At 46.2% G+C, this 22,390-nt stretch overlaps 1 protein-coding gene across 1 annotated transcript in view; it reads right to left on the bottom strand.

Moving 5' to 3' along the window:
- LOC310791460 (ankyrin repeat and BTB/POZ domain-containing protein 2-like) overlaps nt 1-22,390 on the bottom strand; it is a gene marked incomplete at both ends in the record, with an annotated part of 49,182 nt that overhangs the window by 741 nt on the left and 26,051 nt on the right. The window contains 15 exons of the mRNA XM_083653150.1: nt 585-698; nt 804-872; nt 1,398-1,470; nt 3,269-3,371; nt 6,209-6,314; nt 7,184-7,362; nt 7,990-8,213; nt 9,167-9,302; nt 9,991-10,087; nt 13,190-13,291; nt 13,378-13,467; nt 13,931-14,096; nt 14,995-15,147; nt 16,731-16,929; nt 17,629-17,778. Of these exons, the coding sequence (XP_083509276.1) occupies nt 585-698; nt 804-872; nt 1,398-1,470; nt 3,269-3,371; nt 6,209-6,314; nt 7,184-7,362; nt 7,990-8,213; nt 9,167-9,302; nt 9,991-10,087; nt 13,190-13,291; nt 13,378-13,467; nt 13,931-14,096; nt 14,995-15,147; nt 16,731-16,929; nt 17,629-17,778 (1,961 nt within the window). The remainder of the gene's footprint in view (nt 1-584; nt 699-803; nt 873-1,397; nt 1,471-3,268; nt 3,372-6,208; nt 6,315-7,183; nt 7,363-7,989; nt 8,214-9,166; nt 9,303-9,990; nt 10,088-13,189; nt 13,292-13,377; nt 13,468-13,930; nt 14,097-14,994; nt 15,148-16,730; nt 16,930-17,628; nt 17,779-22,390) is intronic.

Here is a 22,390-nt window from a genome sequence, read left to right as displayed (position 1 = left end):
AAGACAGGCCAAATAGCAGATGACCAGTGCAGTACCCCACTTTTCACCATTAGGTGTCAGGCTTCACCAAAGATTCAGGCGCAGGTTTACAGTAGTAACCAGTTGAAGTGGACTAAATGTTCAGTTGTAGTCAAAGCCACATGTGAGATGTTACAAGCACTTTTATTCAAACAAAACTGATCAAAATAAAATGCAAAGACAGGGTTTCCTTCCCTGACTATTGGTGCTTTCACTAAATATTTCCACGATGCGACTTTTGATAAATAATCATCAGTAATGTGAATATAATGACAAAGTGAGTGAAGGTAAATAATAGAACAGTCTGGTAAGTTCAGAAAATTACATCACTTTACTGTAATGCAGCCAAAAGATGACACTCGTGCCATATCACAATATTATCATACAATATTATGATATCTAAAATTACATCTAGTCATCACCACCCTATCATGACCCTAGTTTAGAGTTCTCAACGGGCCTGAAAATTCAAACCCGACCCGTCGGGCTGGGTCGGCTCCCGTCGGGCTCGGGCTGAAACGGAGAACTCTGCCCCCTGGCTGAAGAGATGTGAGTGGCCCTCTTACCTTAGCAGTGTGGTAGATGTGCACAGCGTTGTCCAGGGTCAGACTTTGTGAAAGCCGCATCTCACAGCACCTCTGCAGCCCGTAGAGCTGGAAGAAAGCGGCCACCGGCAGCAACTACAACACAATCACCACAACAGATTTGTCCCAGTCAGTCAGCAGTAACTCCAACAGACGCCACCTAGTGTCGGCCGTGCAAAGCAGCGGGGTCAGTGACTTTACCTTCATGGCATCGGAGTAGGACACGTTCACTCCCTCTGTTCCCCCACAGTACAGAGGTTTCATCATCATCTGCAGGGAGAGAGATGCACGCTTTAATGTGTAGAGGGATCAGAGACCTTTAATAGATAGAGACACCCCACTCCAGGCTTCGACCATAATAAGAAATGTACTCTTCCGGTCTCCTAAATGGGCGTGGTCATCAGCTTGTGATTGGCTGTCTGTCAATGGTATGAAACTTCATTGGTTGATCAGTCTCCTAAATGGGCGTGGCAGTGGCGAAACCTCTGTGGCACAGATACAGGAAGTGGCTGGAAGTTGGGGTGTCTCTATCTTTAAATGTCTCTGGAGGCATACAGTGACGCGTCACTATAACGGTCCACGCTGTGGTAGCCCTCACGGCCACAGTTGATGGTCTCATTTGTTTACAGCACTTACTAGCTGAGCTCAGCACAAATCCATTTTAAAAACATCAAGTCGTTCAATTAAGGTATGAGGCCACAGCACACGTTTTATTATTACAGTAAGTCAAATGATTTTTTTTTGGTCACACGTCTTGACAGTTTCCACTGTCGCATGTAGGGTCATGTGACTGACCTGGAATGTGCTGTAGGTCATGTGACTGATGTGGATGATGTTGTCGGGGGAATCGCCGAGCATGCACCGAAACCTGATGGGGGAAACACACACAATAGCATATACAGTATAGCATAATTAATGAATACTTAATGTATTTATTTATTTAGGTGACTTAAACTGATATTAATTTGTTTAGGTGGGCCTTCTTTTAGCTGGCAAAAATATGTTTTGCTGCTGGCCCCATCCACAGCACGACATACATTGCTTTGCTTTTGTGCTGGTATTACTCGGTTTCTCCAAACTGTGGACGTGCCGACCACCATCTACTGTAGGTAGTAGACTGACTATCGATAATACCTCATACAACCCCACTTCAAAAAATCTGCACTATTTATTTAAAGTTATTTTCAAAGAGAATCTGAATGTGATTTGGAGTCATAGCTTTTACTGTCTACATTTAGTTTACAATTCTTTTCGAATTCTCCATCCAAGACTAATTAGATTCGTTTAAAGTCGAGCTGAACCCAAAAATGACTTTTCTTTTCTTTTAGTTCAAATACCTGGGTATGCAGTGCACCTATTTAATAATGTATGCAAAGAAAATCACAACAATCTAATTTATTTAGTTTTTCACATCAAAAGTTCATTTTTAGAGATTTCATTGATAACAGTAATGTACAGTTTGCTGACATCACCTAGTACTATCAAATTTGTACCCCATTTCAACCAATCATATCACGACATGCAGCTGTCAATCAAATCTTCATTTCAGGATAATCTTCTCTTCCAAATGGAAGTAGAAAATGGCGCCTAGTGCCTGTCATCTGGCAGAATTCCTATCCCATAAACTAACTACTAACTTGGCCAATTGTTAGAAACATGAACAAAAAACAAAAACTATAATCTCTATGAATGCAAAGAAATGTAACTGGCTCGTTAAAACGCGCATTTCAGGGATATCGTATTTACAGCAGCGATAATGGCGCGCGCATCCGAGAGCTTGGTTGTCAGGGGTCGCACTTCGGAGATTCCAGGCCGACGTGCTGCACTCTCCGCTCAGCAACACGAAGGCGCTGAGCTCCACTCAGCCAATAACCTCCCGTCAAAAGGCTCTTCCCGAGGGGAGCGCCACAACACACTGAATCCCACTCGATTTGGAGGCGGAACACGCCAGGATTGGCCAAAGCCCAAGCCAGTCCCCAGAATTGTCAAATAAAATCATCGACATGAAACTATGACCCGCCTCTCAACCTGTCATCTTAGACAACTATGTTTTCAGTCTGAAACGGACTCATATGGACGTGACGAACGGGTTCAGTTCGACTTTAAGGATTCGTCTTTCCTGTGATGGCTTCTCTCACTGTGTTTTTGATTGAACAGCAGCAAATGGCTTCCACTGAAGGAGGAAGACGACCACACAGAATGTCTGCCGCTGACCACACTTAACCTATAGCGCCCCCGTCTGGCAGAGTCAGGTTAGCCTTTGTTCACACAGGATGCCTAACGTAAGCCGAGTTTAAGCTTGAGGCAGGCTCAAGCTGAGCTGACACTTAACCGTTCACACAAGAAGCCTTCTCTTTTCCTCTCAGCGCCTCCTCGGGCGCGCCTTGAACCCGCCCACAACTCCCATTGACTTCGTGCCTGGCAGCTTCAAGCTTCACGCGTCACGCTTGGAAAATAGGACTGAATCCTGAACGATCGCGTGAGCAAGGCGTGAGCGCGGCTTCAGCGTGACATGCGCGCGGCTGGTGTGAACGGCTTCGCCTGTTAACAAGGACGCCTAAATTAAACTTAGAACACACTGGCGCTGACTTGAAACAAAACGGCTGTTATTCTTTGAAGGCGATCATGTTTTCAGTCTGAGATAACGCACAGAACAGAGAGCTCACCTCTCAGAAGCGGACATCAGGAGAACCCGGTGAGCGAAGAACGGACGCCCTTCCACCATGAACGTCACGTCCGACATCTCCTGGTTGTTGAGGAAATGAACATCTGAGGAGAGAAGCAAACGTCTGAGTTGAGCTGGGGAGGTGACAGCAACGTTATTAGTCGGTGCTAAGTATGTCCGTGTGAATTTTCAGTCTTGTTACCTCATCAAGGAGGTTGTTATCGCCCCTGTTAGTTTGTCTGTCAGCAGAGGTGGAAAGTACTTATCGTTTTTTGAGGATTTAAAGTATTTTTAATTTAAATAGTAGATATTCTGCTTAAGTACTTTTAAATGTACACTGAGTAAATTCAGATTTTTCTTTTGCACACGGCACTAAGAAAACAGCATGGTATGATTGGGACTGCTCACTTATAGGCCCAGAGTCACTTCCGCATTTAGGGCGCCCAAACTGGTGCAGTGGTCATTTCAATGAAAGTGCGCTCAAGACTGGCCATGACAGCTGTAGACCAGTGATACTCAACTGGCGGCCCGCGGGCCACATGCGGCCCGCGATGGAATTGCAATTTTTTTTTTTTTTTTTTACAGTGCACCTGAACACAACATGCAAGATACCCGCTGAATAAGTGTCCACATTTTCATGTCATTCTGGCCAATACTCCACTTCTGTTATAGCATTTCAGCCTGGAATATGGAATATCTTTCAATAATCTATGATTTAGCCACTAAATTGTCAAATACCGCCGTCTGCTCGCTACCCAGGCACTTATGTATGTACTTAACCTAACTAACTATCCGGTGTGCACAACATTGTCAGACTAAACTTCGACTGACACCCCAAAAACCTACAATCCGCTACAGAAAAATTTATATTGATTGTTTATTAACTGGCCTCTGGCCCCATCCTAGGATACTCCTTGGATGGGAGACTGGTGCTGGAAGTGGTGTTGGAGGACCAGTAGGAGGTGCTCTGGTCCGAATGGTCTGATGAATAATCTGATCTGATGAATCATCTCCCTGATGCCCCAGGGCAGAGACAGGGACTCTGTCCTGTGAGTGAGCACCGTCCTTCGGATGAGATGTTAAACCGAGGTCCTGACTCTCTGTGGTCATTAAAGAGCCCATCGGCGCTCTTCACAACAGTAGGGGTGTAACCCCGGTGCCCTGGCTAAATTCCCAAACAGGCCTTCCTTCAATCATGGCCACCTAATCATCCCTCGTTACTTCATTGGCACATTCAGTCCTCAACTCTCCACCGTGATAGGCTGATGTGTGGTGAGCGTTCTGGCGCAAACTGGCTGCCGTGCATCACCCAGGTGGGTGCTACACATCGATGGTGGATGAGTTGAGTTCCCTCCCCCTCCCTCCCCTGATATGTGAAGCACTTTGAGTGTCTATAGAAAGGTGCTATATAAATCCAATCTATTATTATTATTATTATTATTATTATTAACACATTGACTGCCAGCCGTTTTTTTCTTGCTGTAGGTAGCTTCTGCCAAGCCGTTTTTTGAGGATTGTGGCTCATTTTACAAGCGCCGAGGATTATTTTCTGCTTGGAGTTTGTGAACATACAATATCTCAAAAGTACTAATAGAATGTGTACTTTCTCTGTCTAAAAGAGTTAGTTTGTAGAGTTAGTAGTTATGTAAGCATTAGCAGTTGAATACAGCATGGTTTTAGCATTAGAAAAAATATTCAGAGATAAACGGCTTTTTGTGAAATTCGATAGAGCTGTCACTTTAACCATTCATTTTTGGCTCTCTCTCTCTCTCTCTCTCCCTCCCCCTCTCGCTCTCTCTCTCTCTCTCTCTCTCTCCCTTCCCCTCGCTCTCCCTCCCTCTCTCTCTCTCTCTCTCTCTCTCTCCCTCCCTCTCGCTCTCCCTCCCTCTCTCTCTCTCTCCCTCCCTCTCGGGAGGGAGACGCACTAGGTTTAATCCTAGTGAGAGGGGGAGAGGGAGAGAGAGAGAGAGAGAGAGAGAGGGAGGGAGGGAGAGAGAGAGAGCGAGAGAGAGAGAGAGAGAGAGAGGGAGAGAGCGAGAGGCAGAGTTGCTTCAACTCCTCCCTCTTCTTGGCTGGAGCGGCCGTCACAGTCTCAGTGCTTTTGCTGCTCCTGTGCCTGTCTGCAGGCTGCTGTTTGAGGAAGTCGGCATGGACTCGCTCGCTTCTTGGGAGTTTTGGTTGAGAGAAGCTTTTGCGATTCTGGTCATATTTATGCTGCGTGTTTCAAAGTGTGTTCCACCTGTAATGTATTATGTAAATTTGCAATCCCGCATCGCCAGCAATCAGCGCGAAAACGAGAGCGTTTTCCCCCAACCATTTTCATGAGAATGTAATACTGTAAAATCGCCTCGCCATTTCCTTGAATGGCTTGCTCCCTTTTTCTTTGATTTCGCTCGTCTGGGGGAGCACTGTCAACACTTAGTGGGTCGGTAAAATAGATTATACACATTCAATACCTCCAATAATTGTATAGGAGACGTAAAAGGGATTGCCCCACCGTCAAAAAAAAAAAAACGATTTTTTTGACGTATCCATACGTCGCTGGCAGTCAAGCGCTGGATTTTTTTTGACGTATGCATACGTCGCTGGCAGTTAACGTGTTAATAATAATGATGATCCCCATTGTCACATTACTTCATAAATCTCAGTTTCATTTCACACTGCTGCTGGCCATAGCAAAATGGATGTATCTGATTGTGATATTGCTGCTGCTGCAGCTACAGCTCATCTGGCAAAGGAGAGAATCACAAAGCTGAATATCCCTGGTGGTGATCTGCATGTTGGATTTCTACCATTAGACAATTGTATTTTTATATTATATATTTTTTCCCATAACTATGAAACTAGCAGAGATTTTCTCAACTCAGAGAGAACCATTAAAACCAACGAAACTGGAGTTACATTGGGTTTCCACATGACAACAGCAGTTACAGTATGCTACCTAGCTGTGTAGACAGAGTGACATCCATGGGCGGAACAGGGGGAACAGGAGTGCAGCCGTAGCAGCGAGAGAACACCGAGGCCAGCCGCTTGGTCATCACATAGTCCTGCAGAGGGAGGAGACATGGAGGAGTTCAGACACGAGTCATCTTACTAATATAACCAAGTCCAAATCCAGTCCAATTTGATTGACGATCTTTGATTAAAATGGCATAATGTTGTTTATTGCCTAAAATAGAAGGGAGGTTTGTAAAGACATTTCAACCAAATTTAGCATGTTTTTAGGACAAACAAGTAATTGTGGGCAGCTTGTTTACGTTCATAACATACCGTAGTTGCAACTTGATTTAACTAGAAGTGGATTCATGAACAATCAATGCTCCGAAGCTCAAACAAACCGCTCCAAACACCCTCAGTCTCACAGAAGTGGTTTTTTTCTGATTGTTTCGCCCCATTTTCTCCCCAATTGTACTTGGCCAATTTCACCCTGCTGCCCCGGTCGCTGCTCCACCACCTCTGCCGATATGGGGAGAGCCCTACACTAGCACCATGCTTCCTCCGACACATGCACTTCTTTTCACCTGACAGCGGGGAGCTTCACCGGCAGGACGTAGCACGTGGGAGGATCACGCTATTCCCCCCAGTTCCCTTCCGCACCTTCCTACAGGGACCCAGACCGACCAGAGGAGTCGCTAGTGCAGCGACCAGGACACATACCCCTTAATCCGACTTGCCACCCACAGACACAGCCAATTGTGCCTGTATGGATGCCCGACCAAGCCGGAGGTGACACGGGGGCGCGAACCTGCGACCCTCGTGGTGGTAGGCAGGTAATCTACCGCTACACTACCCGGACGCCCTCACAGAAGTGTTCATGAGGTTGTCTAATTGGAGGTGGGACTTGGCACTGTAACAGACCGCCAGGCCACATCAACACAGTACAAGCAGAGCGAGGCGCTTTGGGCTCCAGCTGTACCTTGCTGGTGACCAGCATGCTGAACATGAGTGGTAAGCCTGTGGAGACGAGCTCCTGGCTGTAGTCCTCGGTCCTGACGGAGGGGAACTCGCTGAGGAGGGAGACCGTGACCTCGTCCCGGGACAGCTGCTGCGCTCTCTGCAGAGACTGCAGCCACACGTGGAGCCTCCAGGGAACTCCTGCAACAAGGTCTTAGAATGAGTCTGCTGTATGAAGCGGAAAGATTCGATCATTTTTGCACTGGATTCAAGCATTCAACAAAGCAGTTTTGATTCCTCAGTGGAAAAATACCCCACCTAAACAAACAGTAGTGTTTCAGTGTTTCAACATGACAAAGGCCAAGCTGGGGTCGATTAACCGCTGTTTTGAATTTTAGAACTGAAATATCTCCGCTTTTAAAGTGCTTTCCTCTATGACTTTCTGTACAAATCAGTTACATTTTCAAAATGAGGAAATGTTAATTATACTGTTCATTGTACACTTTATGATTTGGTTAACTGGCTGTTACTAAATCTACGTAGAAAACTTAATTTGTATATTTTGGTGTACAAGGCTTTGCTGGGTAAACTCCCCTGATGTAACCTCCCGGGCCTCCAGCAGTATTCACCAGCTGGGGCCCAGTTGCACAAAGCACCTTAGGATAAGATTTCCCTTAGGGTCAGAGTTAAGGTGTCCATAAAATAGAATCGGCAGCACAAAACACCCTTAAATCTTCCCCATAAGGTTAAACATTTGAAGGAAAACATAAACACGAGATTTAAGGGTGTTACAGTGTACAGCTACTTACAGTATTGGGTACAGCTTACCCATCGCTCTGAGCTCCATGGTCACATCGAGGTAGCCGTGCTCGGCGCTGTAGTAGGCGGCCTGTTGGAGGGCTTTCATCCTGGCCTTACACAGCCCGGGGACCGGCCCTGCAGGTGGGGGAGCGGCAGCCCGCTGCTCCACTCCTTCAGCCAGGATCTCCTCCAGAGACAGCACATCCTCCCTCCTCTGCTGGGGCTGCAGCAGCAGCCTCCTCAGCACGTTCCTGTGGCAGAGGAGGAGGAGGAATGCTGAGTAAGCACTTTTCTCTGTCATGCATTGTCTCTGTGAGTAGACCAATCAGAAGCAGAGATGTTCATGAAAAAGTGTGTGTTGTTGTATGTAAAAATCATATTTTTTCCCAAAGGAAACCCAAACGTTTGCATTTTTTTTTGTCATTCATTTTTTATTTTGTAGGCAAAACATACATACCGTACATACATTACATACATTATCCTACGATTACCATACAATTATGAATAATTATTATAAACCCACTTATCCCTCTACCCCCCCAATGCCCTCCCCACCCCCCACCCCCCACCCCTTACCACCAATCCGGATATTGCAACTGACCATATAAACAAAAACACAAACAAAAACAAAAACAGGCAGACATCAAATCAAAATACCGGTAATCACCTAATCAGAAGACCTTTTAACTTCGAAATTAAATCTGTCCATACTACAATCGTGTTTGGTTTTACATTCAAACGTTTGCATTTTGATCTTGACGCTTGTAGAAAGAAGTAGAAAAAAGCTGCAGAAAGTGCAGACCCTAAACTTTCAATGTATTCCTAGCACGTCTGTAGACCAATCAGAAATGGAGCTGTAGAAGAAGGGACCAATCATATGAAAAGCTAGAATTATACTGTAGGCTACCTGAGGAAAATGATATCGTGCTTTAGGGGTCAAAACAGTTTTTTTATATGATAAACAAAGGCCGATTTCAGTGTATTACAAAATCAGTCTTTCTAAAAACCTGTTCAAAACTTCACTGGATAAACTAAAAAATGCACGGTGGAGAAGCTGAAAAGAAAAGAAAGTTTTTGAATACCGTCACAGTTTGGACATTTTGAGAGATGAGGTTTTCACAGCAGCAACATGATCATCTAAAAGTATCGTTGGAGGTAGAAAGGTACGTTCAAGCCAACTCGACTGTATACTAGCTCTGCCCACCTGTGTCCATGTGCTGCTGCATAGCTGAAGCAGTTCATATCCTCGTACAGCGGTGATGTCAGAGAATTCCCATGATGCACCCTGAGCAGAGGGTCTGCCCCATGGGCAAGCAGCAGGCTCACCATTTCATAGTCACCTGAAAAGACAAAATGTGGCGTTACCGATCTTGAAAATTTGTTCATGAGGTCACAGTGACCTTGACCTTTGATCACCAAAATGTAATCAGTTCATCCTTGAGTCCAAGTGGACGTTTGAGGAACATTGGATGAAATTCCGTCAAGGTGTTCCCGAGATATTGCATTAACGAGCATGAAACGAGCGGTCGTGAGGTCACAGTGACCTTGCACTTTGACCACCAAAATGTAATCACTTCATCCTTGAGTGCAAGTGGACGTTTGAGGCAAATTCAAAGACATTCCATCAAGGCATTCCTGAGATATCTCGTTAACGAGCTTGAAAATGGCGTTCGAGAGGTCACAGTGGCCTTGACCTTTGATCACCAAAATCTAATCAGTTCATCCTTGTGCCCAGGTCGACTTTTGAGGCAAATTTGATCAAATTCCGTCAAGGCGTTCCTCAGATATCGCGTTAACGAACATCGGACGGATGGACGGACAACCCGAAAACCATAATGCCTCCGGCCTGGCTATCACCGGCGGAGGCATAAAACATCTTATCAGATGGGGAACCCTGGGACAAGTTCTAATCAAATGGGCATTTATGGGTCTTTGATGTGAGAACGTTTGAGAACCTCTGTGCTAAATGACATGTAATGTAATGTAATGTATTGTGTTAGAAAAGCCATCTGATGTTCTGGTATGCACCTGCAGCAGAGGCCAGCTGTAGTGGCGTCTCGGCCCAGCTCTCCTGGCCGTCCGTCAGCGCTCCTCCTTCCACATCCGCTCCCGCCTCCAGCAGTAGCTGCAGCGCAGAGGGGAGACTGTCAGTGTGCATCAGTGTACATCACTCTGTTTCTCACCCTTTCATATCACTCTGTTGTCACTCTCTCATATCACTCTGTTTTTACATTACATTACAGTACGTCATTTGGCAGACGCTTTTATCCAAAGCGACTTACTGTTTCTCACCCTTTCATATCACTCTGTTGTCACTCTCTCATATATCACTCCACTGTTTCAAACCTGGAACTTTTTTAAACTAAAGTCAATAGAGAAAAGGTGCTGCGTCTTCCGTCTTTTTAAGCAGTCTGTATTTTTCTAGAGGTGAGAAAATGTCTTAGAGATCACATGATGTGGATTGTGTTTTTGTCAGCTGACCAATCGTATGGAAGAAGGGGTGGGGTTTCAGATTATGTGGGCGGTTTATGCAACACAGCAACAAAGATTACTACGTTCGTCAAATTATTATGTGACAAAACATAACATTTCCACCTGTTTGTTGATGAAACGGTAAGGTTTAAGCAAATAAAACAATGTTAGAGCTAAGATTAGAGTTATAAGTTTTGGTCATGGTTAAAGAAACTACTTCCAGTTTCTAGTTGTGTCTCCTCCACTTGGTCCTTTACTGCGGGGTGAATGTATTGTTCTCATTTACATGCACAGGCTCGTTATTTGAAATTCAAGACGTCCAACAACATTACAAAATAAGGAAAATAGAGTAAAGCAGATGTGGAAAACGTTGTAGTAGTTGTTCGTCTGATAATTGAGAGTCACTGGCTGTGTTGTGGGAGTTGTGTTTGCTGATAACAGTCCTCATGGAAACAAACAGCTTTTTATTATCAGCTCAAAATGGAGTTTCAGCATTTTGCTACAGTAACAACTGAATAGTGTGAACATGCCCTTACTTTCTACAAAGGGTCAGTCCACTGAAATGTATCCTAAATGATCGTGGAAGCCAGCATCCACAGAGAGATCGAACCTGAACCACAGAGAGATCTAACCTGAACCACAGAGATCTAACCAGAACCACAGAGGGATCTAACCTGAAACACAGAGATCTAACCTGAACCACAGAGAGATCTAACCTGAACCACAGAGAGATCTAACCTGAATACAGAGAGATCTAACCTGAACCACAGAGAGATCTAACCTGAACCACAGAGAGATCTAACCTGAACTACAGAGACAGAGATCCAACCTGAACCACAGAGAGATCTAACCTGAACCACAGAGGGATCTAACCTGAACCACAGAGAGATCTAACCTGAACCACAGAGAGATCTAACCTGAACCACAGAGAGATCTAACCTGAACCACAGAGAGATCTAACCTGAACCACAGAGGGATCTAACCTGAACCACAGAGAGATCTAACCTGAACCACAGAGAGATCTAACCTGAATACAGAGAGATCTAACCTGAATACAGAGAGATCTAACCTGAACCACAGAGAGATCTAACCTGAACCACAGAGAGATCTAACCTGAACTACAGAGACAGAGATCCAACCTGAACCACAGAGAGATCTAACCTGAACCACAGAGAGATCTAACCTGAACCACAGAGAGATCTAACCTGAACCACAGAGGGATCTAACCTGAACCACACAGAGATCTAACCTGAACCACAGAGAGATCTAACCTGAACCACAGAGGGATCTAACCTGAACCACAGAGGGATCTAACCTGAACAACAGAGAGATCTAACCTGAACCACAGAGATCTAACCTGAACCACAGAGAGATCTAACCTGAACCACAGAGAGATCTAACCTGAACCACAGAGGGATCTAACCTGAACCACAGAGAGATCTAACCTGAACCACAGATAGATCTAACCTGAACCACAGAGAGATCTAACCTGAACCACAGAGAGATCTAACCTGAACCACAGAGAGATCTAACCTGAACCACAGAGGGATCTAACCTGAACCACACAGAGATCTAACCTGAACCACAGAGAGATCTAACCTGAACCACAGAGGGATCTAACCTGAACCACAGAGGGATCTAACCTGAACAACAGAGAGATCTAACCTGAACCACAGAGATCTAACCTGAACCACAGAGAGATCTAACCTGAACCACAGAGAGATCTAACCTGAACCACAGAGGGATCTAACCTGAACCACAGAGAGATCTAACCTGAACCACAGAGAGATCTAACCTGAACCACAGAGGGATCTAACCTGAACCACAGAGAGATCTAACCTGAACCACAGAGAGATCTAACCTGAATACAGAGAGATATAACCTGAACAACAGAGGGATCTAACCTGAACAACAGAGAGATCTAACCTGAACAACAGAGAGATCTATCCTGAACAACAGAGAGATCTAACCTGAACCACAGAGGGATCTAACCTGAACCACAGAGAGATCTAACCTGAACCACAGAGAGATCTAACCTGAACCACAGAGAGATCTAACCTGAACCACAGAGAGATCTAACCTGAACCACAGAGGGATCTAACCTGAACCACAGAGAGATCTAACCTGAACCACAGAGAGATCTAACCTGAATACAGAGAGATCTAACCTGAACAACAGAGGGATCTAACCTGAACAACAGAGAGATCTAACCTGAACAACAGAGAGATATATCTTGAACAACAGAGAGATCTAACCTGAACCACAGAGATATCTAACCTGAACCACAGAGATATCTAACCTGAACCACAGAGATCTAACCTGAACCACAGAGAGATCTAACCTGAACCACAGAGAGATCTAACCTGAACAACAGAGGGATCTAACCTGAACAACAGAGAGATCTAACCTGAATACAGAGAGATCTAACCTGAATACAGAGAGATCTAACCTGAACAACAGAGAGATCTAACCTGAACCACCGAGGGATCTAACCTGAACCACAGAGGGATCTAACCTGAACCACAGAGGGATCTAACCTGAACCCCTGAGAGATCTAACCTGAACCACAGAGACAGAGATCTAACCTGAACCACAGAGATATCTAACCTGAACCACAGAGAGATCTAACCTGAACCACAGACACAGAGATCTAACCTGAACCACAAAGACAGAAATCTAACCTGAACCACAGAGGGATCTAACCTGAACCACAGACACAGAGATCTAACCTGAACCACAAAGACAGAAATCTAACCTGAACCACAGGCAGGTGCCCGTGCAGCACAGCGAACGTCAGGGCCACCCAGCGCCGACTGCCGGGATGAACCGACGGGTGTTTGGGAGAGCAGCCTGGGACCTGAGCAACACAGAGACACAGGTTACACTCCAGTCATCGGGGCCACAAAGACGCTCATCAGCTGCGATGCAGGGAGCGCTACAAACCTGGAGGTCCAGGTTAGCATCAGCCTCGAGCAGCATCTGGACCAGCGCCTCGTCTCCCGCTGAGGAGGCGTACATCAGAGGAGTCATACCCTACAGGAGAGGAGCATGCAGCGTCAAAGCTTTTATTAGACGACTTGTTAGGGCTGCACACTTAATTCGAAAACTGCAAATTTATGTTCCAACTAGTGGGCAAGGCACGAGGTTTTCCCACGAGTTACAGGAAGTAACCCAGAAAGCTGTAATTCCTCGAATGGCCACTTGAGGCAGGGCTCAGAAGTCCCGTTGTTCCTGTTCACCCCCATGTTCAAATGCCCCACTTTGTAACAGTGAAGTCCTTAACACGGTTTTGGTCTATATAGCTAATTTCACCTTTTAATAACAACTGTATGGGGTAATTCTTTATAAAACTCGCCCGTTTGGAGTAAAATAGACGATAGACGATCAGCAAGATAATGGGGATTATCGTTGTGTCATAACCATACAGCCCTACTTCTTGTGTCGCATCATGACCTTGCACTTGACTGACACACACAGTAAAGGCTGTCTGGATCACCTGGTCGTCCATGGTGTCGAGCCCCTGGGTCCCCAGCAGCTGAGCGGCCTGGAGCAGCAGGTCCGCCCGGCCACAGCACAGCATCCTGAAGCCCAGGTCCAGCTGGAACTTGGCTGAAGCCGCCTCCGCCTCCAGACACTTGAACGAGTGGAAACAGCACTCCGACCTGCAGGGGGAGACAGAGAGCTGGAATAATTATTCTGACTGACAAAACTTCACCCACTGACAAGCTGCATGTGTACCGCGATGATCGCTGCTGCATCTCTGTGAGATGCCTAGTTAATTAACAGGTCCCTAACATAACTACATATCAACTACTTATGAACACCACACGGTGTTCATGTCTAATTACAAATAGTTCATAATGTAACTGCATATGAACTATTTGTAATTAGACACCATGTAGTTAGGGACCTGTAAAAAAAGGGTAATAAAGATTTTACGAAATGTTAATGGGGAAATGAGTGGAGAATTTCACTCCCTAGGCCCCATGGGGAACCGGAAGAGGGCGTGACTTAGGCACTCTATTCACCTTATGTAGCCACGCCCATTTGACCCAGTTGTGTGGTGCTGCTCCAATATCATCTAACTCTGAATTAACTAATAATTTAGTCTATTGTACGTAACATACCAAATAAAAGCAAACGGCAATGTCTAAGAATGCAACGCCATGTAACTGGCTCGTTAAGTCTCGCATTCCAGGGAATTACGTTAACGTCTGCGGGTCTTATAGACGTAAGTGGCTCGAGCGCTCGGAGGAGAGAAAACCATCTGAAGCTTTCTTTGTTGGAGTCCAGGTATGTTTTACAAGAAAGTGTTCGTCATTGTCGACGATAACGTTATCTGACCTGACTAACAGTGGATACTCACTTACTTGCTGTGTACCGAGCTCAAAGTAGTAGGCTACGTACTTTGTTTTACCCCCTGCACTGTCCGCTACAAAAACAACTCTCTTCTTCTGACATTCTTTCGTATTTGGCGCCGTGACCGCCGGAAGTGTTAACACGACCCGGAAGAATTTGGCCCACCCCCGCGTCTGAACATAAGGTGAATAGGCTTCTTACTTTAGCTGTCTGGGTTCACAATCCAATCCTGGGAGGAGCTGTCTGGCCGTCTGTCTGACATCATCGCTGTCCACCAATAGGCTGCGGCGATGCTCGGCGTGCACCACAGCAACCCTGATCCATTCCATGAGAGGAGGGAGCAGCAGGTAGAGTCTGGAGGAGGCGGGGCAACACACAATCTAACTGGCTGCTGAGAGGAGGGAGCAGCAGGTAGGGTCTGGAGGAGGCGGGGCAACACACAATCTAACTGGCTGCTGAGAGGAGGGAGCAGCAGGTAGAGTCTGGAGGAGGCGGGGCAACACACAATCTAACTGGCTGCTGAGAGGAGGGAGCAGCAGGTAGGGTCTGGAGGAGGCGGGGCAACACACAATCTAACTGGCTGCTGAGAGGAGGGAGCAGCAGGGAGGGTCTGGAGGAGGCGGGGCAACACACAATCTAACTGGCTGCTGAGAGGAGGGAGCAGCAGGGAGGGTCTGGAGGTGTGGAGGTCTACACATGTTTAACGTTGAAATTAAATCCCTACACGGATATATGCCTCCGCCAACAAGTGAGCAGTCGACATCCATGTCTGTCCAGACTTTGACGTTTGATCCAAATGTGAAGAAATTCCGTCAAGGCGTTACTGAGAGATCGCGTTAACGAGCTTGACAATGGTGTTCGTGAGGTCACACTGACCTTGAACTTTGAAGAATGTAGCCAACCTGAACTTTGAAGAATGATGAGAACACTGCGAAGATTAGAGGTAAATGTGTAAAAATCCCGTGGCCATAACCCCTCCCACCAGGAGTTTACTGTTGTTTTTCCTTTGTCCAAACCCCTCCCCCCTCCTCTGACCTGTATTTACCTTTATTTGTTCGTGTTGACCATGCCCCAGCCATTATCGGAGACCCGGCTTATAATTGACCACTAATTGGCCACTATACTGTAGAGACACTGCATGAAATAGGCCACGCCCATCACGGGGGAATGCTCTCCATTCACTTCCATACACCAGCGTCATTTTCCTTGAATTAAACATAGCTAAAAGCTGTTGTGTGGTGGGCTGTGCAGACAACAAATATAAAAAAATCGCCAAATAAAGTTTTTTTGTACTCCTGAGCAAAACAAGGAAGCCATTGAGAATTGATGAGAAGAAAAATGTGGATCTAGCTGTCAAGGAAGTAAGTTGGAGTGCTCATCTTCCGTATATATGATCTTTGTGTGCAACACGTGACATAAGGAGAACGCCAGGATTGGGGGGGGAGTTTTTGTTTTCCTCCGTTTTGGGCATGGTTTCTGAATGCTTGTAGTCAACAATACAGTATGTCTGTGCTTGTTAAAGGTGCCATGTGTAGCGTTTTTAAACATCAATATATTATCACATTTGTTGATACCTTGGTATAATGGTAAACAAATGAACCCATAAGGGATACAATTTGTAGTCTCTATCTCACACCTGTAGTATTGTTAGTGCTAATGATTCTACATTTGCTACATTAAATTGCTACATTTCCATACAATGCTACATTTCCCATAAACCCTGTTGCTTTTTCTCCTAATCACATCTATCCCAAATCATTATTTTGCCAAGAACACAAACGTTGCAGATAGACATAAACACACACACACACACACACACACACACACACACACACACACACACACACACACACACACACACACACACACACACACACACACACACACACACACACACACACACACACACACACACACACACACACACACACACACACCTCTCTTTGCTTAGCGTCATGGCGGGAGGCTCCAGGTTGGGGTTCTCCATTTGCGGGCTGGACAGGAAGTAGTAGAGCGTGCGGAGGGCGTCCGGCGCCCAGGATACTGACGGCCGATTGGCCGAGCGGGTGGGGCTGCCGGAGGGGCTCGCGCTGCGCAGACGCCGCATGTGGTGCATCGCCCGAGACACCAGGTCACCTGCAGGGCAAACAGTCAGACTCAGAGTTTTAAAAAATCCAGAGGATTTAAAGAAATTTGAAAAATCCTGAAGACGTGGACACTTTGCCGTGCGGACTGGAGGAGCCGGGGATCGAACCACCGACCTGCTGGTTGGTGGACGACGCGATCTACCTCCTGAACCACAGCCGCCCCCATACACTCATGTAGTTGACCCATTCTGATAATCTCACTACTATAACAAGGTTGAGGGACACCATTAATGCCACATAGAAGGCCGTGCATGCACATAAACTGCTGTCAACAATACAGGCACTCAGGCCTGTTATTTTCCTTTTCTAATAGGTGTCCAGATAATGAGGTTTGGGGGGTGGGGGTGCAGCATGCAGTGTGGGGGGTGGGGGTGCAGCAGGTTTGGGGGGTGGGGGTGCAGCATGCAGTGTGGGGGTGGGGGTGGGGGTGCAGCAGCGTGGGCAGGATGTGAGGTGCCCTTGTTTTCGGGACACAAGCCCCAGGGTTGTTATGTGACCAAGGGGAGCTGCAGCAGCCTATAATGATCTGTCCCAGGAGCCAGACGCCCGGTCACAGTTTAAACAAACCACACCAACAGTAGCTGACTGTGACTCAGTCATAATGACACACACGCACACGTACACGCGCGCGCACACACACACACACACACACACACACACACACACACACACACACACACACACTTACTGAGCTCTGCGATGCTGCCCACACAGGTGGCCAGTAGCGCCTGTTCCAAGGTGCGTAGCTCCAGCTGGATGTAAGCGTCCTCCCTGCTCTCCACTGGCTCCTCGGGAACCTTTGTGTACAGGCTGACATGGGTCGGCAGCAACAGGTCACCTACACGTGCGCACACACACACACACACACACACACACACACACACACACACACACACACACACGCACACACACACACACACACACACACACACACACACACACACACAAGCATTGTCGTGGGTATGCAATGACTTCCCCAACCATTAATTTTTTTGTCTTTTTTAAAGGAATCAGTTTCCGTTACATATAGTGGAAATACGTAAACTAATAATCAACATTTTCATGTAAATACATTTTACTTAACCCTTGTACCCCACTGCCGCGGAATCCTCAATTTACTATTGGTCCATCTGATGGACCTTAACAGGTATCGTGTACTAATTTATAAATATTAATTTAAATTTTAAATTTTTTTACTGTTTATAATTCATTGGTAACTTCTTCCCTAATACCTCATACCAACATTTCATACCTATTCGAATTTTAACCCCTCAAATGCCAGTGTACAGTAAGTACAGTAAAAAAAAAAAAAGTACATAAAAAAAAAAAAAGTGATTTTTTTTCCATTTCCATAAAGACAAACTGGCTTTGGGTCTGATATTATGGGCAGGTTGGGGTGTTTTACAAAAGTCACCACTGCAAGATGCCTAGTATCAAAGATTTGCAGGCATGATGTCACAATAGCTATGACATCACTAGCCTATGACATCATCAGTGATGTCATGAGATGATTTTTTTGTCAATAATATGTCACTGATGACATTACTGATGATGTCACAGACATTGTGACATCATCAGTGGGTTTTTGTATTTTTTGTGATTTTTTTTAAAAATAGTATTTTTTCATATTTTGAGCCAAAAATCCAAAAAGCGCATGTTTTGGACTTCCAGCCATTTTCCCCAAAAAACACAAACGAGCTTTAGTCCAGCATCTATCCTGGTCTAAAGGCTTCAAATCAGTAGTGTGGACTGTCAAATTCAGTTTTCTAATATTTTCCCATTTTTGGCATAGGAATCAGTTTTTTTTACATTTCATGTAAACTGTATGGAATTGATTGCTATGCCAAAACTGGGGGAATATGGGGAAATAGGCAAACACAGTAGAAACTACAATTTTAACCCCTTGAGTCAAGGTGAGATGTGTAACATCAAGGAAATAATGATTTTTTTGAAAAATTTGCTGGAAGTCAAAAAAAAATGTTCTTTTTGTGCAAAATTAACATTGAAATCAATGGGACAACTATGCAATGGACTTTGAGACCATGTAACTCCCCCAAAATTTCTACCAACTCCAAGGTTAGATATTAAGGTCAAAGTTCAAAGTATTTGGTCCAGGATGCCCGCTGAAATAAATGAAATAAATTAATTTTGTGAAAATTTGCTGGGAGTACCAATAGAGTGGTTTCAATGGAAGTCAATGGGTCCATCAGATGGACCAGTAGTAAATTGAGGAGTATTTTTGAAAATAGGTCTTAGGAGCGTATAAAAATGATAACTATGATTGATTTTTGTCAAATACCCCCAAAAAAATACCTAGCCTTAGTTTAAAACCATTTACTCAAAAACTGTCGAAACGGCCCATACGCGAATGCAGGAAAAGTCCATCAGATGGACTAGCGGGGTACAAGGGTTCAACTTAATACAACCCCTTTACACCTTGCAGACGCTTTTGCACTCAGATTGTGCATCCTGCAACTAGCAAAAATAGACTTGGACACGCCCCCAAACACTCAAAATGGGTCCTTTTGACTTTGAGTTTGACTTCTCCACTGTCTGTTCTACACAGCTGGTCTGGTCCCGCATCCTCTGCCGCACAGGAAGTGATGTCACCCACTGGCACTTAGCCATCACAACTGTCTGATGATGTCACTGAGGCCCACCCACCCACTTAGCCATCACAACTGTCTGATGATGTCACTGAGGCCCACCCACTTAGCCATCACAACTGTCTGATGATGTCACTGAGGCCCACCCACTTAGCCATCACAACTGTCTGATGATGTCACTGAGGCCCACCCACTTAGCCATCACAACTGTCTGATGATGTCACTGAGGCCCACCCACTTAGCCATCACAACTGTCTGATGATGTCACTGAGGCCCAGCCACTTAGCCATCACAACTGTCTGATGATGTCACTGAGGCCCTAGCCATCACAACTGTCTGATGATGTCACTGAGGCCCAGCCACTTAGCTATCACAACTGTCTGATGATGTCACTGAGGCCCAGCCACTTAGCCATCACAACTGTCTGATGATGTCACTGAGGCCCAGCCACTTAGCTATCAGAACTGTCTGATGACATCACTCCTCTCCTCCCCGTCCCCCTCCTCTCCTCTTGATTTTGGCTGGGTTTAATCCATCAACCCCTATGAAAGAAAGTGGCACACACCCGCCCGCCAGACCTCCACTCGGGCCTCAGGTCACTCGGGCCTCAGGTCGGATTCAAACACTCGTCGGCCGCACGAAGGACCGAACCTCCGTCATGCGTGCTACCAGGTGAGCCACAGCATGGAAGAATTAGGAGTAATGACATCACAACTGTGCGAGTGACATGACTTATGACATCACAGTTGCTCGAGTGACATCGCTTGTGACATCACAACTGCTCGAGTGACATCACAGTTGAGCAATATTGTTAGATAAGTATTTAATGCAGATGTATGATGCAGTGTACCTTGCTTCCAGGAAACGTTTACCAGTACAAGTGATGACCATGCCATTTCATCTAACCAATCACAGTGACTATGCTGTTTCATCTAACCAATCACGGTGTCCAACATAGAAAGACAGCCCTCCCATTAAGAATACACCAAATTCAACTGAGCGTATCCCTGAGTAGTGTGTAGGCCTGCTGGTAACCACCGCTGCACTGGGTGAGGACGTCCTCTAGGAAGGCTCTGCTGCAGTATGGGAATCTGTTCTCCAGCTTCATCATGGCCCACTCACTGTCTGGCTCAGCCTCCTCTGGCCAGCCAGAAGAGCAGTGTTCTGGGCCTGGTTTCAGGTGAGCGGGGGGGTCCTGCGCTCCAGGGCTTTGGGACAGCTGCTGTTCAAAGTCTTCCCTGTCTGCCTCCCTCCCGCTCCGGGTGCCTTGATGCTCGTGTTTGTCCAGGAACGCCGAGTTCCCCCTCCTGTGGTCCAGCTGTGCTTCTTGCTCCCGTTCCTCTTCCTCCCTCTGGTTCTTCTCCAAGGCCTCACTCTTCCTCCGCTGCTCCTCCTCCATCAGCCGCAGGGCCGAGGCCTCCTCGTGCCTCTGCCTGTCCCGGGACTCACGCACTGGCTGGCGGGATGACGCGTGTACAGCAGCACTGCCGGATGCCACCGGAGCCGGGCCCGCAGGCTCAAACCTCTGCAGGAAAGCCTCGGTCGTTCTGAGCTGCTCCCCCCTCCTCTGCTCCTGCCATCGCCTCCTCTCCTCCAGGCGCACGGCCTTTTCCCTCTGTTTGTCTTTCATCTTCTGTAGCTCCTCCTCCTCTTCTTGTCTCACCTTTCTAGCCGTCTCCTCCTTTTTCAGCTTTTTCTGCATTTTGGACTGGCGCCACTCTCTCAGCTGCCGCGCTCTGGCCTCAACCTCAGACACACGACCGCCCAGCTTCTCTGGGTTCAGGTGGACAGCAGCGGGGCGGTGCTCCTCTCTCCACCTCTGGAGATCCCGCTCTTCCTTCCGAGCCATCGTGGTCAGCTTGCGCCGCCGAGACTGATTAGGTGCGATCATGGAGAATCCATATGAGTGTTGCTGCTGAGTCTGCTTGTGTGTCGCTGGATTTCTGCTCTCAGGTGCATTTCCAGCAGGACTGTCAGGTAGCTGACCATGTCCAGAACATGGTCCAGATACATTCTGTGTACCGTTGCTGTTGGTTCCGTTATTTCTCCTGTTATTCAGATGGCCTCTGGTGTTGTGATATGGATCCATGATCAAGGGGCACTGAGCAGCTAAAAGATGATCCAGTGGCAGACACAAGTTGACTGTTAGTCTACTACACCTCTCCTCTAGTGCCCCTCATGACTCATGACTTATGACGTCACTAATGACATCACAGTTACTAAAATTTGAAAAATAAATTAGATTACTAGTTACTGCAAAAAGTAGTTAAGTACACCAACTAGTTACTTAATAACTAGCTACTCCCAACACTGGCATCAGCAGAAATGCTAAGCCCCGCCCACACTGTTCAATTGACAGGTGAGGTGTGGGGGAAGTGCAGTGCACAGAATATCAACATAATGACAGAGAATGAACCACACACACACACACACACACACACACACACACACACACACACACACACACACACACACGGGTAACTAATTATATTTATTCAGGTTACTGAGTAGCTTTCTTGTGTACTTTGTACCTCTTTAACTCATTGAGTGCCAGCCACTTTTGGAGAACGGACGCTCCCAGTGCCAGAGTTTCAGAGCGTTTTCAGTGATTTCTCGAGGCCCACAGAATATTGTGTGATATTACTATGTAAACACTGAACACGCACAAAGAACGATGAGACTCTATTGTATCAGCAGCAAAAAAAAGTTTATTGATATCATTTTCCGTTCTTTACTTATCAGCCAGAGAAGATAGGTCAAAAACAGAAAAAATTGGCGTTTCTATCTAGAAGCTGAGATATTGAGCCTTTTGTGAAATATAGCATTTCAAGCAAATCACTGACT

This window comes from Poromitra crassiceps (genome assembly GCF_964638095.1).
Source record: "Poromitra crassiceps genome assembly, chromosome: 16".
Taxonomy (NCBI): domain Eukaryota; kingdom Metazoa; phylum Chordata; class Actinopteri; order Beryciformes; family Melamphaidae; genus Poromitra; species Poromitra crassiceps.
The sequence above is the reverse complement of the archived record's forward strand: the minus strand, read 5'-3'. Positions and strand labels throughout refer to the sequence as shown.